The sequence below is a fragment of the Corvus cornix genome, chromosome 6 (assembly GCF_000738735.6).
Source record: "Corvus cornix cornix isolate S_Up_H32 chromosome 6, ASM73873v5, whole genome shotgun sequence".
In the NCBI taxonomy this organism is placed as follows: Eukaryota; Metazoa; Chordata; class Aves; order Passeriformes; family Corvidae; genus Corvus; species Corvus cornix.
The window spans coordinates 14,096,714-14,110,355 of record NC_046336.1 but is presented as its reverse complement, the minus strand read 5'-3'; the positions used below and the strand labels follow the sequence as shown (position 1 = coordinate 14,110,355).

The following is a 13,642-nucleotide window of genomic DNA, read 5'->3' as shown; positions in this document are numbered from 1 at the left end:
GCGGCGAGGCGGCGGTGCGGGATGCGCTCCCGCCGCCGTGGGGGCGCCGGGCGGCCCCCCTGGCCCGTGAGTAGCGGTGTGGTTTTGCTGCTCCGCCAAGTTTCCCGGGGACTCCGGAGCGGGGAGGGGCGGCTCTCAACTCCGGCGCGGTCACCGGCCCGGGGAGAAGTTGGTGGAGGGCGGAGCGGGACCGCGGGCACGTAGCCTGTCCCCGTGGCGTAGAAGGGATGCGGGGTAGTGAGCTGGGAGGGAACGGGAAGAAGGATGAGATGGGGATGGAGGGATGCTGGGCTGGGGAGGACCGTGCTCAAAAGGCTGTGCAGTGATGGGAGGTGTGTGCTGGGACTGGGGAGCGCTGGCAGGGGCAGCAGGGCGGTGAGCAGCGAGGGACGGCCCCTCTTTGTAGCGGCACTTGTGCTTGGTCGTGGCTGAGCCCATGGAGGAGCAGGGGGCAGAGGGGTCCAGCCATGTACCTGCCTGTGTGAGAAGGGGCTGGCTGTGTGCTTCTGGGCCTGAGCCCCCCAAGGACCTGGTGTCCCTCTGGGGTGAGCTCAGAGGCTAAGGTGACTGCTCATCTCCACACTGCATTAGCTGCTGCTGGCTGCCAGGTCCAGCACTGAGGAGTCCTGCATAGGAGGGACAGGCTCGCAGCAGCGAGCAGACGTCGCAGCAGGACCCAGGCTCATGGGCTTTGGCTGGAGCAGAGGCACTGCAGGGTCTGGGCTGCTTGGGACTGAGGTGCTGTGGAGGGGCACTGCTGGTATTCTGGGCAGGCCAGCTGCTGTGGAAGAGGGCTGTGTGGGACATCTCCTGCCTGTCCTCTGCCCTGGCAGGTACAGCTGTGGCAGCCTGGGAATAGCAGGAATGAGAATATGATGTTATTGGGGCACATCCAACATGGTGGCATGAGGTGCTGTGATGTCACCATGTTGTCACCACTTTGGGGTGCATTTGGGGTGCAGTGAGGCCCTCGCTGCAGGATGTCAAGAAATGTCGTAGAGGTGCTGGAGGTGACTGCGGCCCGTGGTGGGATGTTGCTGCAGTGGTGGAGCATGACATCACTGGGGTGCGTGGTGTGGAGGGCAGCAATGTCACGGTGATGTGTGGGATGGGGTGGCCACAAAGGGAACTAGCACCCACCTTCCCCATGATGTAGACTAGGGGCTGGGGATGTCCATGTGTGTACAATGAGGAGGTCTGGGGACAGCATCACTTGTGGTGAGGGGTCTGGGCACAATTGCCTGCCTGTCCCATGGCTCCCTTTCCAGTCCCATCCCACCCTCCCCACTGGGGCACTGTCAGTCATGGCAATGCATGGGGTCAGATGAACCCTACGTTCTGCATCCCTGCCATGGGGCCAGCACCCTCCCCCTGTGCTGCCTGGCTGCACCCTGCATGGGTGCCTGTGACATCCTCCCAGTGCCTCTGCCCCTGCTTGGCACCTTGGCTTTGTGTCACTAGCCATACTGAGGAAGCACCCTGGGGTGACCTTGCCACCAGATGCCACAACACAAGCCAGGACATGACTCTGTTGGAACAGGATAGACTGAGGTCTGCCCTGCATACAGACAGAACCCCACAGCCCCAAACCTCAGGTGAAGCTTCATGCTGGGACTGTGGTTCTATCAACAGCATGCTGGGAATGATGAGGCCTTTCTGCATCTGACATGCAGAGCCTGAGTCTCCCTCCCTTCCCCTTCCCAAAATGTCCTGGCTCTAGACTAGACATCTCTTCCCCATGGCACCAAGCACCAGATCCACTGGGAAAAGCCTTTTGTCTCCAATCAGGAATATTGTTTCCTCCTGGAAAAGCTCCATCCAACTTGGAGGGATTTCAGCTGCAGCTGGATGAGGCAGGGGGGGTACCTGGGTAACAGTCCAGGCTCTGGGGAGTGGGAGCTGGAGTGGGGAAAGGCAGGGAGCCCTGTCAATGGCCTGGGGACAGCCACCCATTGCCTGGCTGCAGCTGCAAGTGAGGCAGCACTGCTCTGCAGCCAGGGGCTCATGTGGCAGCCCTGAACCCATATGTCCACAACGTCAGTGGCTCTCCCCCATGCTCATTTTGGCACGCCCAGAGTGAGGCTGTGGCTAAGGCTCCCCCTCCTTCACTGTCTGGCACTGCAGAGTGACAGCCAGGGACTTTCCAATCCCTGAACAACCTAATCAACCCCGTCCCCATCACATGTGTCTTGAATGAGACCCCTGCACCAGGGAAAGATCCATGCTCCTGCCCCTCAAGAGCTGCTCCAGACAGTATGGGAGGGTAATGGGGACAGGAAGAGAATAGGAGCAGCACAGGGTAGAGCTGGGGACACACACACATCACCCCCTGAAGCTGTGCTTGGGGTACAGATGGGGTCAGATAGGAAAGGGATCAATGGTGCAATGGCATACAGGGCTCTGGGCGTTGTGGGCAGGAGGGTTAAGGTTTCCTCTGCAGAGGAGAACAGCCCCTTCCTGCCCAGCCACATGGGTCTGGAAGCTATTTAGTTGTGGTAGGGGAATCCTAGCCCCCAGAGAGCCTTGGGACCATTCCCATCCCCAGGGGAGGCAGCAGCAGGTTGTTCACAACTCAGTCGGTCTGCCAGGATCTAAATCTTGGGCACCTTCCACTCTCCAAGCTGGGCATGTGGTACCACACAGCTGCCACAGCTTCCCTGGCTTGCTGTCAGAGTCCAAAAGCATGGGGTCATTCACTCCTGTACAGGGGGTCTGTTTCTGGTTGGGGAGGGCAGTCCTGCCCAGGGAGGTGGCACTGTAACACGAAGCACTGTCCCCTTGCAGGCCAGGTGCCCCAGCCATCCCTCCAGTTTGCAAGAGCGGGCCAGGCTACTTTTTCTCCCAGTTGGAGTGCAGGCATGTGGGTTCATGCCCATAGCCTGGGGACACAGCTCATTTCTGGGCTCTTCCCCTCTGGAGGCGACTGCCTGGCTTGGGATGAGGGGTAGCCCTACTGAGTGCCATCTTGCTCATCACCTGTGCTACAGCCAGGTCAGAGCCAGCTCCAAAATCTCTGCAGCCTTGCCAGCAGTGCTGGCAGACGCTGTCCTCCGCAGTCCAGGTTAAATGAGCCTCTCCTCCCAGTCTCCTGTTCCTCTCAGCATCTTCTCATGGCTGCATCCCTTTGCAGAAGCCTTCCCTGGCCTGGCTGGAAGGAGCTCACCCTGCACAGACGCTGGGAGGAGCAGTTCCAGCAGAATGGGGAAACTGAGGCACATGGGAGTAACCTGGTTAAAGTATCCCCATGTTCTCCCTGTGGACTTCCCCAGCTCTGGAAGACCAATTGTCAAGAAGACAAGCTCCTCAGGCCAGTGAATGCCTTCTTCCTCTGATCCTGCCAAGGGAGCAGTGATTGACATTTTGACTTACCAGGACCTTGGATGCCTGTGGCCCCTTAGGGCAGAGCGAGCTGGGCCTGAGCCCAGCTTTGTCAGCCCCCCACAGTGCTCCTGCTGCCTCCCCAGTCCCTCTAATGGGATGGGCTCCCAAGGTTGGGCTGCTGCTCAGCCCCAGCTCACTGGAGTGTGATCTTGTCCCCAGGGTGAACAGCACCCAGGACAGTCCACGCATGGGGATGCCAGAGTGACAGTGCCCAAGGGCCAGGTGGTGTGGTGCAGGCTGGGGTGCTCTGGCAAGGAGTGCAAAGAGAGAGTCTCCTATGCAAGGACAGTGGGGCTGCTTGGGCATCGTGGAGCAGAGTCTCCTCCTGGCACTGATGGGCTGTAGGTCTCTCCCAGGTGTCCAGGATGCTGGCGTTGTGCCTGCTGTCCCTGGCCTGGCTCTGCGAGGGCTCCCAGCGCAGCGAGCCCATGTTTGCAGCTGTCACCCACCGCCTTCTCCCGCCTGACTATGACAGCAATCCCACACAGCTCAACTATGGCGTGGCTGTCACTGACCTGGATGCCGATGGTGACTTCGAGATTGTGGTGGCAGGGTGAGTGGTGCACCTCATGCCTCAGTGGCAGCAGGACTGGTGGCCCTGCAGGGACAGGAATTCCTCCCTCCTCTGTGGTCTTGTGGCCAGCTGTGGGGGGGTTGTGCACAAAGGTGGGTGGGTTAGGGTCTGCATGCACCCACTAGTGACTCTGTGTGTGCGTGCACCCACCAGGGTGTCGATGCCAGCTGAGTGCTTGTGTAGGACCACGTGAGTGCCCCCATCAGTCCCTGCTCTGTGGGGCGGTGGCAGCTGCCCAGCAGCCGGGGTCCTCCCTGCAGTGCACAGCCAGCGTGTCCCCAAGCCATCTCAGCTCTGCTGACAGGACTCAGCGCTCTCCGGAGATTCAGTTAATTGGCTGGAGGTTTTTTATAGTCCTTTATTGGAGTGATGGCTGGGAAGGGCTGGCAGGAGCCAGGGAAGCAGGGAGCCATGTGCTGTGCTGCCAGTGCCCAAGTGGAGCTGGACACAAAGCAGCTGCTGCCAGCCGGTCCAGCCCTGGTCAGGAAGAGCAGGGACCATGGTGCAAGTTCTGAGTGTGTGCTGGCACTGCTGTGAGCTGTTACTGCAGGGTGTCTGTGTACATACCACCATCCTCACTCCTAAGGAGGCTTGCACACACAGGTGTGCCCACCTGGAGAGTGTTTTTTACCTTCACAGATGCCAGGCAGTCAGTGCAAGTGGCAGGCAGTCAGTCTGCTGCTGCTGCTCTCAGCATCACTGAGGCAGGAAAACATGGGCAGCACTGGGAACCCTGGAGAGGTCTGGGCCACCACTCCCAGCTGTGCTGAGTCAAGAAGGCAGCTGGGGTTTTGTAAGCAGTTGTGGTGCATGTTGTATAACTTGTTTACTGGTGCATTGGGCAGGAGCGGGCGAGGAGCCAGCGGGACGCACCATGCTGAGCAGATTTGTCTTGCATGCTGGTTTCCTTGCCCTGGGAAAGCTCTGCGAGCAGGGACCTGCACCCCATCCTGTACTGCTATCTGCCTGGCCCCCCACAGCTGCCCTGCTGTTGCCAGACATGGGATGCTTGACAGGGTCCTTGACCTCCATGGACTGTGCAGGTCTCTGCAGTGTCCATCATGGGGAAAATCCAGTATCACAGCTAATGTGCCCCCAGGGATGAGACAAGGGCTTTCATTCTGTCCCCAAGCCTTGGGAAGCCAATACCCCTGCTGACATTCACAGGTACAATGGCCCCAACCTGGTGCTCAAGTATGACAAGGCACAGGGGCGGCTGGTGAACGTGGCGGAGGATGAGCGCGGCTCCCCGTACTACGCACTGCGGGACCGGCAGGGCAACGCCATTGGGGTCACAGCCTGTGACATCGATGGTGATGGCCGTGAGGAGATCTACTTCCTCAACACCAACAATGCCTTCTCTGGTGAGCCCTGCCAGCAGCCGAGCCCCAGGCTCGGGGGGAGCCCCCAGCATGGCTGCCCACGACCTTCGGTGTGTGAGGGATGTGTGCGGGCTGGAGTTAATTTCTCAGTTGAGTGGCTCCATTGATTGATGGCAGCACGGGTGGGACACTGAGCCCAGCCAGCCACTGAGTCAGCACTTCCAGCTGCCCATCGCCCTTTTCACGGCACCCCAAGTGGGACAGAAGATCCCCTTCTGCCCCCAGGGCTGTCCTGCCTTGGGGACCCTGCACTGTAAATCCCAGCTGTGCAGCTGTTGTGCCCTTTGATCTCATGGCTCTCCTGTGCCTGCTGGACCAAGTCAGGTCTAAGACTGCCCCTCTAGTGCTGTCCCTGCTCCTGGCGTGCCTGTAGTGGGAGCAAGACTTACGTGCTCCAGTCTGGCCCTGGGAATCCCCAGAGCTCCCTGGCTTGGTGCTCCAGTCCAGCTTTGCCCTGTGTCCCTGACCTCCAGGCAGCAGATCTGTCTTCCTGGTGCTCCTAATTACCCGGGCTGGCGGTGGCTGCTGGCACACCTGTCCCTAAATCAGGCTCTGCCATTGGCGCTGTCAGGAGCAGTGTAGCTCGCTGACTGTGCCTGCCACTGAATCGATTTCTTCTTTAATTTTTTTTTTTTTTTTTTTTTTTTACCTTCCTGGGGATGATCTACGGGGCTGTGCCCCATCGGAATGTATTTTAACTTAATGAGTTGATTCTTCTGTATGTCTCCCAGTGGCCCTTAAGGGTCATGGGGCTCTTGGAGCAGCACCCACCCAGCCCTACGGCACTGTAGGGGGCTGCAGGGGCAGCAGATATTTGGGATGCTCTGGAAAGAGGGTACCTTTTTCACAGCCTCTCTTGCTGCAAAGCAGGGAGGAGGTGGGGTGCTGGAGCCCACTGACCTGTGCCCCCTCCCCCAGGCATGGCCACCTACACAGACAAGCTCTTCAAGCTCCGCAATGGGCGCTGGGAGGACATCCTGAGTGACGAGGTGAACCGGGACGTGGCCAGCCGCTTTGCCGGGCGTTCCGTCGCCTGCGTGGACCGGACGGTGAGCAGGCAGGGCTCTGCTTACACGGGCATCTCTGCCCCCTTCCCACTCCCAGTGCCCCTCCAGTGGGGTCCTGGGGGCCCACTCCCCTTGCCCATCCCAGCCCAACCCCGGCTCGGGCTAGGGGTGCCCCCCAGCTGCCCGTTGACTGTCAGGGCTGGCAACCCCCCCAGCTGTAGAGACTGTGGATGCCTGTCCGCATGGTTGCCACCAGCTGATAAACGTGCCTGTCGGGGTGATTTATGTTCCTGTCACCTGTTCTTTCTTCGTCCTCCTCCTCCAGCGGTTTGTTTCCAAATGATTATCGCTAAATCAGGGTGCAGCTACTGCACGGGACAAAGGGGGCGGTGGAGACTGGGAGGACCTGGCACACCGGGGATGCAGGGAGGGGGCATAACGAGCCCCGTGCCAGCACTGTGACCAGAGAGTTCCTGGAGGCAATGGGGCACATCCCTGCTCCCGGGATGCTTCTTGCCATGGGCTTTGCAGAGCTCTTGCTCAGGACACAGTAGCAGTGCCTGCTCCCACGGAGCAATAAGAGCATTCACGGCAGGCATCCTGTGGTCCCCGTGGAGATGAGTTGTGGGTGGGTGGGTGCTGAGGCGGTGCTGCCGGCTGCAGGGCTCCGGCAGGTACTCCATCTACATCGCCAACTATGCCAGCGGCAACGTGGGCCCCCATGCCCTGATTGAGATGGATGTGGCTGCCAGTGACCCTGCCCGTGGTGTCGTGGTGCTGGTGGATGTGGCCGCCCAGGCTGGCGTCAGCAAGTACACAGGTACCTGGCTGCTGTGGCCCTGCGGAGGGGACGGGGCGCTGCAGGGCAGGGCGAGCGTGAGACCCCGCTGTGTCAGGGCAGTGCAGCCGGAGGTCCGTGCCACGCGTTGGGCTGCCTGACTGCCCCATCTAGTGGCAGCCCCACGGCCCGTGGAAGGGACCAGGACCATGGGATGCACGCCTGGCAGGACCCCTGTGCCCCCCATCACCGGGGCTGATCCCTCCAGACCTCACAGCATCCACAGGGCAGGCAGCGGGGTTTGGAACGTAGGCGTGGGGGAGAAGGGGCCCGCCTGCGCCCCATGCTGCCCCACCACCGCGGGGACCGCTGCGCGCCCCAGCGGTAAATTGTCACTAATTAGGAGTGTTGTCACCATGGCGATGGCAGTGATTAGGGTTGGGAGTGACACAAGCGGCTGCCAGGCCCAATTAGCTCCTGATGAGAGGGATTGGAGGTGGGCAAGGATGGGACACCGCGGGGGCGCGGGGGGGAGGGTGCTTCAAAGCACCAGGTGGGCATCATTGAGAGAACATGGGGAGCACAAACTCCCGTGGGGCAGCTGTCTCCTCACCCTGGGCTGCTGTCCCCAGGAGGCCGTGGGGTGGCCGTGGGCCCCATCCTGAGCGACAGTGCCTCTGACATATTCTGTGGTAATGAGAACAGCCCCAATTTCCTCTTCCACAACTGGGGGGACGGGACATACAGGGACGTGGCAGCTGCTGTGGGTGAGTAGGGGAAGCTGGGGGGAATACCCAGACGCTGGGGACCTCAAAGCAGGGCTGGCTCTGCCTGTCCCTGCCTGCACTGGACGAGTGCAGGGGGAAGGGACAGCCCTAGGGACCCAGAGCCCCACTGACCGCTGTTCAGTGACTGAGATGCATCGGGGCATCCCTCAGCGCAGGGATGCAACCCTGCGCGTGGAGGACCTGTTGGGGACGATGCAGCACATCCTAGGAGGTGTGCTGGGGACAAGGAGGCAGGGAGGGGTTCCCGTCTCCCCCTGTCCCCTTGTGGTTCCCCAGGGCTGGATGACCCCTACCAGCACGGACGCGGTGTGGCGCTGGCTGACTTCAACCGCGACGGCCGAGTGGACATCGTGTATGGCAACTGGAACGGGCCGCACCGCCTCTACCTGCAGAGTGGAGCTCCTGGGCGTGTCCGATTCCGGGTGAGGGCTGGGACCCCCCCGCACTGATGGCTCTGTCACTGAGCCACCTCGGCCAGGGGGGCTGCCTTCACTCTGAGTTGCCTTTGAGCCCCACTTCCCAGTTAGGAGGGGACCCGAAGTATGAAAGCAGGACCCGGTGTCCTGCTTCCTGTGCCTGTTGTCAGGCTATGCCCCTGCCTCATGCAGGACATCGCCACCCCCAAGTTCTCCATGCCGTCCCCCGTCCGCACCGTCATCGCAGCCGACTTCGACAATGACCAGGAGCTGGAGGTTTTCTTCAACAACATCGCTTACCGCGGCTCCTCCGCCAACCGCCTGTTCCGGTAGGAGCCCGCTGGGGAGCCTGCGCCCTGCTCTGGGAGTCGAGCAGCCCTCACAGCACAGCCAGGCTCGCAGGGCTCCTCTCCAGCAGTGCCACGGCTCGGGCTTAGCTAATAAAAGGCGTCGTGACTGAGCCCTTCCTGGCATCATTACCAGTCACTGTGATCGTGCCTGCAGCAGCCCCTGGGGTCCCCAGCACCGCTGATTAGCAGCCTTGTGGAAGCTCGTTCATGGCTCCTGTTAATTGTGGGGGTCAATTCTTCATTACTTCTGTGTGGCACCTCCTTGTCTGGTGTGTAGGGTGGTGGGAGCTGGTTGTCTACCTGATGCTTGCACCTGTGGGTGGGTAGAGGGCAGGGGTTTGGCAAGGAGTCCTTTGGAGACATCTCCAGGTTCCAGAGGGATGCAACAGATGGTGTTGCTACTCTGCAGTTCACACCCAGAAGCTCTTATGAAACTCCTGTTGCCCCTGCATGGAGTGAGGATGTGCCAACAGGCAGGAGGGGACAGTCACATCCCTCATCCACACCCTATAGCCACCAGGGCTGCCACCCCTACCATGATTCTGCAGGAGGGGACAGACATGCCCAGGAAGGTTCTGAGGACTGCAGGAGCTGGCATTAATAGCCTGTGTGTGTCCTCGGCAGGCTCATCCGCAGAGAACACTCAGACCCCATCGTGGAAGAGCTGAATCCAGGGGATGCACTGGAGCCTGAGGGACGGGGCACAGGTGGGTCCACCCCACTCTGGCAGGGGAAGTCCATCTGCCACAGCACTGCTTGGCACCTTCTATGACTGAGGATGCCCCACGCCTGGCTGAGTTATCTGCCTGTTCCCCACCAGCAGGCTGGAGCTCCCATCACCCAGGAATGGCCCCATGCTTTCTCCCTCCCCTTGTACCTAGCCAACAGTGCCACCTCCAGTACCCAGGGATGCACTCTTAGAGGGCCCCTTCCTGGGTGCCCACTTTTCAAAGCAAGCTCTGCGTTTGGGAGGCAGTCAGGCAGCTCCCTGTCACCCACAGCCCTCCAGGTGCTGCCTGTCCCCTCCACTGCACCTGATTACAGGATGCCAACCACACAGAGGCCCTTACTCCTGCACTGAAGTCACCCCATCTTCCCTTTTGTCCCTGCGTGGCCGGGACTGCTGCTGTTGCCAGGGGAAGGCCACAGCAGCGGCAAAGTCTGGTGCTGGGAGACATGGGGCCAGGCACAGCATGATCCTGTCCTTGCAGGAGGTGCAGTGACAGATTTCGATGGCGATGGGATGCTGGATCTCATCCTATCCCATGGCGAGTCCATGGCACAGCCAATCTCCATCTTCAGGGGCACCCAGGTGAGTGAAGCAGAGTCCTTGTGTTGTACCCATCCCTTCTGTCCCTCCCAGCTCAGTCTCTCTGCTCCCTCCTCCCTCACAGGGAACCAGCAACAACTGGCTGCGTGTCATCCCCCGCACCCGCTTCGGGGCCTTTGCACGGGGGGCCAAAGTGGTGCTGTTCACGCGGCGCAGTGGGGCCCACCTGCGCATCATCGACGGTGGCTCTGGCTATCTCTGCGAGATGGAGCCCGTGGCGCACTTCGGACTGGGTGAGCCAGGGGGTCAAGGGGCTGCCTCCACCCCCAGCCTTCTCTGGCACTCCCCAGGGTGGGCAGGGGCCGTATTTGCTGCCACAGTAATCACCCATGCCTGTCACCCTGGGTTTAGCGGGCTCCGTGCAAGGTTGTGGGCAGGGTGCCCAGCCACTGCAGCTGTGGTGCAAGGGGAAGCTGCCCCCTTCCCCAGCCCCTGCCTGCTGCTTTGCCCAGGCACTAGGGCTTTCCCTGCCCTTTAACTCTCCCCTGGTGCAGCATATCCAGAAGCCAAGCCTGTAGGGGGCCCCTGCCCACTGGCAGGTCATCCTATTGTCCCCGTGTACACCCCTCAGTACATCCTTGTGCATGGGCTGTCAGCATGAGCAGCTGGAGCTGGGCTCAGGGAGCAAGGGAAGGCTTTGCCCCTCCCATCCCTACCACCCCGCTGGCCTCCTTTCAGCCCCTGCCCATCCCGGAGACCCTCCCTTTGATGGGCTGCCCGCCTGCAGGGCATGACGAAGCCAGCAGCCTGGAGGTGACTTGGCCGGATGGCCGCGTGGTGTCACGAGCTGTGGCGAGCAGTGAGACCAACTCTGTCCTGGAGATCCCCTACCCTCTGGATGTGGAGGAGCCACTCATGCCTGCCCCGCTGGAGGTGAGGGCTAGGTGTGGGTATAGGGCACGAGACTTTGGGGACAGGAACAAGGGGCTGGGCTCTGCTGGCTCAGTGGCTGCCCAGGGCTGATTACTCCCCATCCCGGTGGTCTCTGCTTCTCCCCAAATGCAGTGCGGGCAGGGATTCTCCCAGCACGAGAATGGACGCTGTGTAGGTGAGTGGCTGCTGGAGGCACAGGTGTGCCTGTACCCAGGATGCTGTAGCATAGCCCCTTGGGGGACACTCTGAGACTGGGAGGTGGCTGCCTGCCACATGGCTCAGTGCCAGGTACAGCTGCCTGCCTGGCGCATGGCCTGGGAATGGGACAGCAGTACAGCTCCAGAGGGACACCATGGTGTCACAGGGAGCAGTGAGAGCACAGTGCTGGGGCAGGAGGCATGGCTGGCATGTGGCAGGCTTTGTGCTGCAGCCATGAGCGATGGAGGGGCAGCAGGGATGCAGCAGGGTGGCTGTGGCCATGCTGTGAGCCTCCTGGGCAGAGGCATGGTTTATGCATGGCTACCACTGGGGTGACTATCCAGTATACGGAGGAAACTGGATGGGCTGGCAGCCCTGAGCTCCCTGCCCAGATGTCTCACACTGAGGACGCTCTTGCAGACACAAATGAGTGCACTGAGTTCCCCTTCATCTGTCCCCGGGACAAGCCCATCTGCATCAACACCTATGGTGGGTACCGCTGCCGCAGCAACAAGCGCTGCAGCCGGGGCTTTGAGCCAAATGAGGATGGCACAGCTTGCGTGGGTGAGTGATAGCTGGGACACCCTGACCCCATGCCAGCTGGCATCAACCCCAAAGCACCACCCTAGGATGCTGTTGCACCCCTGACAAAGGCCAGGCCACAGCCTGCAACCTGTCAGGTGGTTCTGTGTCTGTTTATCTGTGCCTCCCACTGAGCTGTCACTGATTCCCCTTCCCTTTCTCTTTTTCTCTCTTGTTCCTTCTCTCCTCTGTGCAGCTCAAGTGGCCTTTTTCGGGGGATATCCCTCTACTGGGAGCTGGCCTGGGCCCCCCCACACTGCCCTCCTGCCTCTAGTCCTCGGACTCTGCCTTTGCGTCTATGCACTTTAATCCCTGCCCGTGCCAGAGCAGCCTGGGCAGAAGGATGGGCTGGCCTCTGCCTGTCTCTCTTTTTCTGTCCATGTTGAACCACCCTAGAAGTGCCAGCTGGGATATGCTGGGGTGACCTGCCGTGGGATGGGCACAGACCTGGCTGTCCCATGCACCATCTCTGGGAAAGCAGCCCTGGGGCGGCCTGGCAGCGCCCCTTCCCCCGCACCCCACTGCCCCAGTGCTGTTCCTGCCACGCTGGCACCTCCTTGGTGGTCGCTTGCTCTGTCACCTCAATACCGTACCATGTGCCTGCTGGTTTGGCCTGTGACGTGTGTGCTTTGCCTGCTCCCTCCTCGGTGATGGGAACCACCTCCCCAGCCCTGGCAGAGGAGGGTCTTCCCAGCCCTGCAGGGGCAGGCAGGACCCTCCTGGTCTGTTTTTTAACGTATTGACCCTACTGTTTGGAGTCAGACCCTGCTTAGTCCCAACAGTCTTCCAGCCCCCCTCCCAGAGAACCCCCAATAAACTTATATCCCATCTATTAAGCTGGTCTGCTGAGCTCTGCAGGGCAGGGCTCTGCTTGTGCTTCTGCCCACCCTGCCCTGGGGCTGCATGAGGAAGGAGCCCAGGATGGGGAGCACCCCCAGCCTGCCCCAGTTCTTCCCACCCCAGGGCTGGGAGCTGGCTGGAGGATGATGGTGGCCCTGGCCCAGCTCTGCACTGGGGCCTCAGCCAAATGTGCAGCTCTGGAGGCGCTGGGGTGCAGCAAGCAGCCCTGCCTGCACCCCAGCAACAGGGCTGTACTGTATGCTATAACCCCACACTGCTCTCTTCCCCACCACCAGACATCGATGAGTGTGCTCAGGGCTTGCACAACTGCAGCCAGCTCTGCCTCAACACCCCTGGGGCCCACACCTGCCTCTGCCACCCAGGCTTCCGTCCCCTTGATCCGGCTGCCAGCCGGTGCCTGGGTGAGTACCTGCAGTGCCCAGCCACCTGCCGCTGCGGGGTGCTGCCAGGCTGCCCTGGCAGCAGAGATGCTCAGGGGTGCCCAGCTGTGCTCGCAGCCCTAGTGCTGGGGGGAAGGATGGACAGACTGTGGTTGTGCAGGAGTTGGTGGAATAAGGAGACATCTGCCACCCAGCAGCCTTGGGACCAAGCAGTGGCAGGATCACCTGCCTTTGTGTCCCAGGTTCACCCAGCCCTGGAGCTGCCCCCCTCATGTCCTCTCCATCCCTTGCCCTGCCCATGCCAGACAATCCCAGCTCTGACGTTTTCCCCTTCTTTCCCAGACATAGATGAGTGCCAGGCACAGCCTGGCCCCTGCGAACATATCTGCCACAACAGCCATGGCTCCTTTCACTGCCACTGTCACCACGGCTTCTCCCTGGGTGCTGGTGGACGCTGCTGGCATCCCAATTAGCCTGCTCTGGTACAGCCAGGTGTTCCCTGCTTCCCCCCAGCACTGTGCCAACTGAATAAACCCTTTCCTGCACTGTATTCCTTGAGTGTCCCTGGCCCAGGGCCACATGACTGCTACACAGGCCTGACCCTACTCCCTGAGACTGCCCCCTCCAGCCCATCATCCCCCTTCCCCCATGCTCACCTTGGTGGGGCTCTGTGCAACCCAGCATGAAAAGGGATGCCCACCCTGATTCTGTGCCCCCACAGCATTGTCCCACTCACCTCTCC

The 13,642-nt window shown here is 60.9% G+C and overlaps 1 protein-coding gene across 4 annotated transcripts; it reads left to right on the top strand.

The window, feature by feature from the left end:
• On the top strand, nt 1–13,450 carry CRTAC1 (cartilage acidic protein 1). 4 transcript variants are annotated; one of them, XM_039554254.1, is made up of 16 exons: nt 1–66; nt 3,738–3,934; nt 5,123–5,319; nt 6,256–6,386; nt 7,008–7,164; nt 7,755–7,889; nt 8,187–8,332; nt 8,519–8,655; nt 9,301–9,383; nt 9,888–9,988; nt 10,071–10,239; nt 10,734–10,879; nt 11,012–11,054; nt 11,498–11,641; nt 12,796–12,921; nt 13,243–13,450. In XM_039554254.1, exons 1-16 carry the CDS (start codon nt 22–24, stop codon nt 13,371–13,373), a joined length of 2,088 nt encoding a protein of 695 aa, XP_039410188.1. In that variant the 5' UTR covers nt 1–21; the 3' UTR covers nt 13,374–13,450. The 4 variants fall into 4 exon arrangements, with proteins under 4 accessions (XP_039410188.1, XP_039410190.1, XP_039410189.1 ...); XM_039554256.1 differs by lacking the exon at nt 11,012–11,054 and having other exon boundaries at nt 13,243–13,335; XM_039554255.1 differs by lacking the exons at nt 12,796–12,921; nt 13,243–13,450 and adding an exon at nt 11,856–12,495.
• The last annotated feature ends 192 nt before the right edge of the window (nt 13,451–13,642 follow it).

Excerpts from the sequence above, each read along its gene's own strand:
- CRTAC1 (XM_039554254.1), top strand. The coding sequence starts at position 22 with ATGCGCTCCCGCCGCCGTGGGGGCGCCGGGCGGCCCCCCTGGCCC. Across the intron at positions 10,880-11,011 it reads TCATGCCTGCCCCGCTGGAG|TGCGGGCAGGGATTCTCCCA; the intron begins GTGAGGGCTAGG and ends CCCCAAATGCAG. Across the intron at positions 11,642-12,795 it reads GGATGGCACAGCTTGCGTGG|ACATCGATGAGTGTGCTCAG; the intron begins GTGAGTGATAGC and ends CCCCACCACCAG.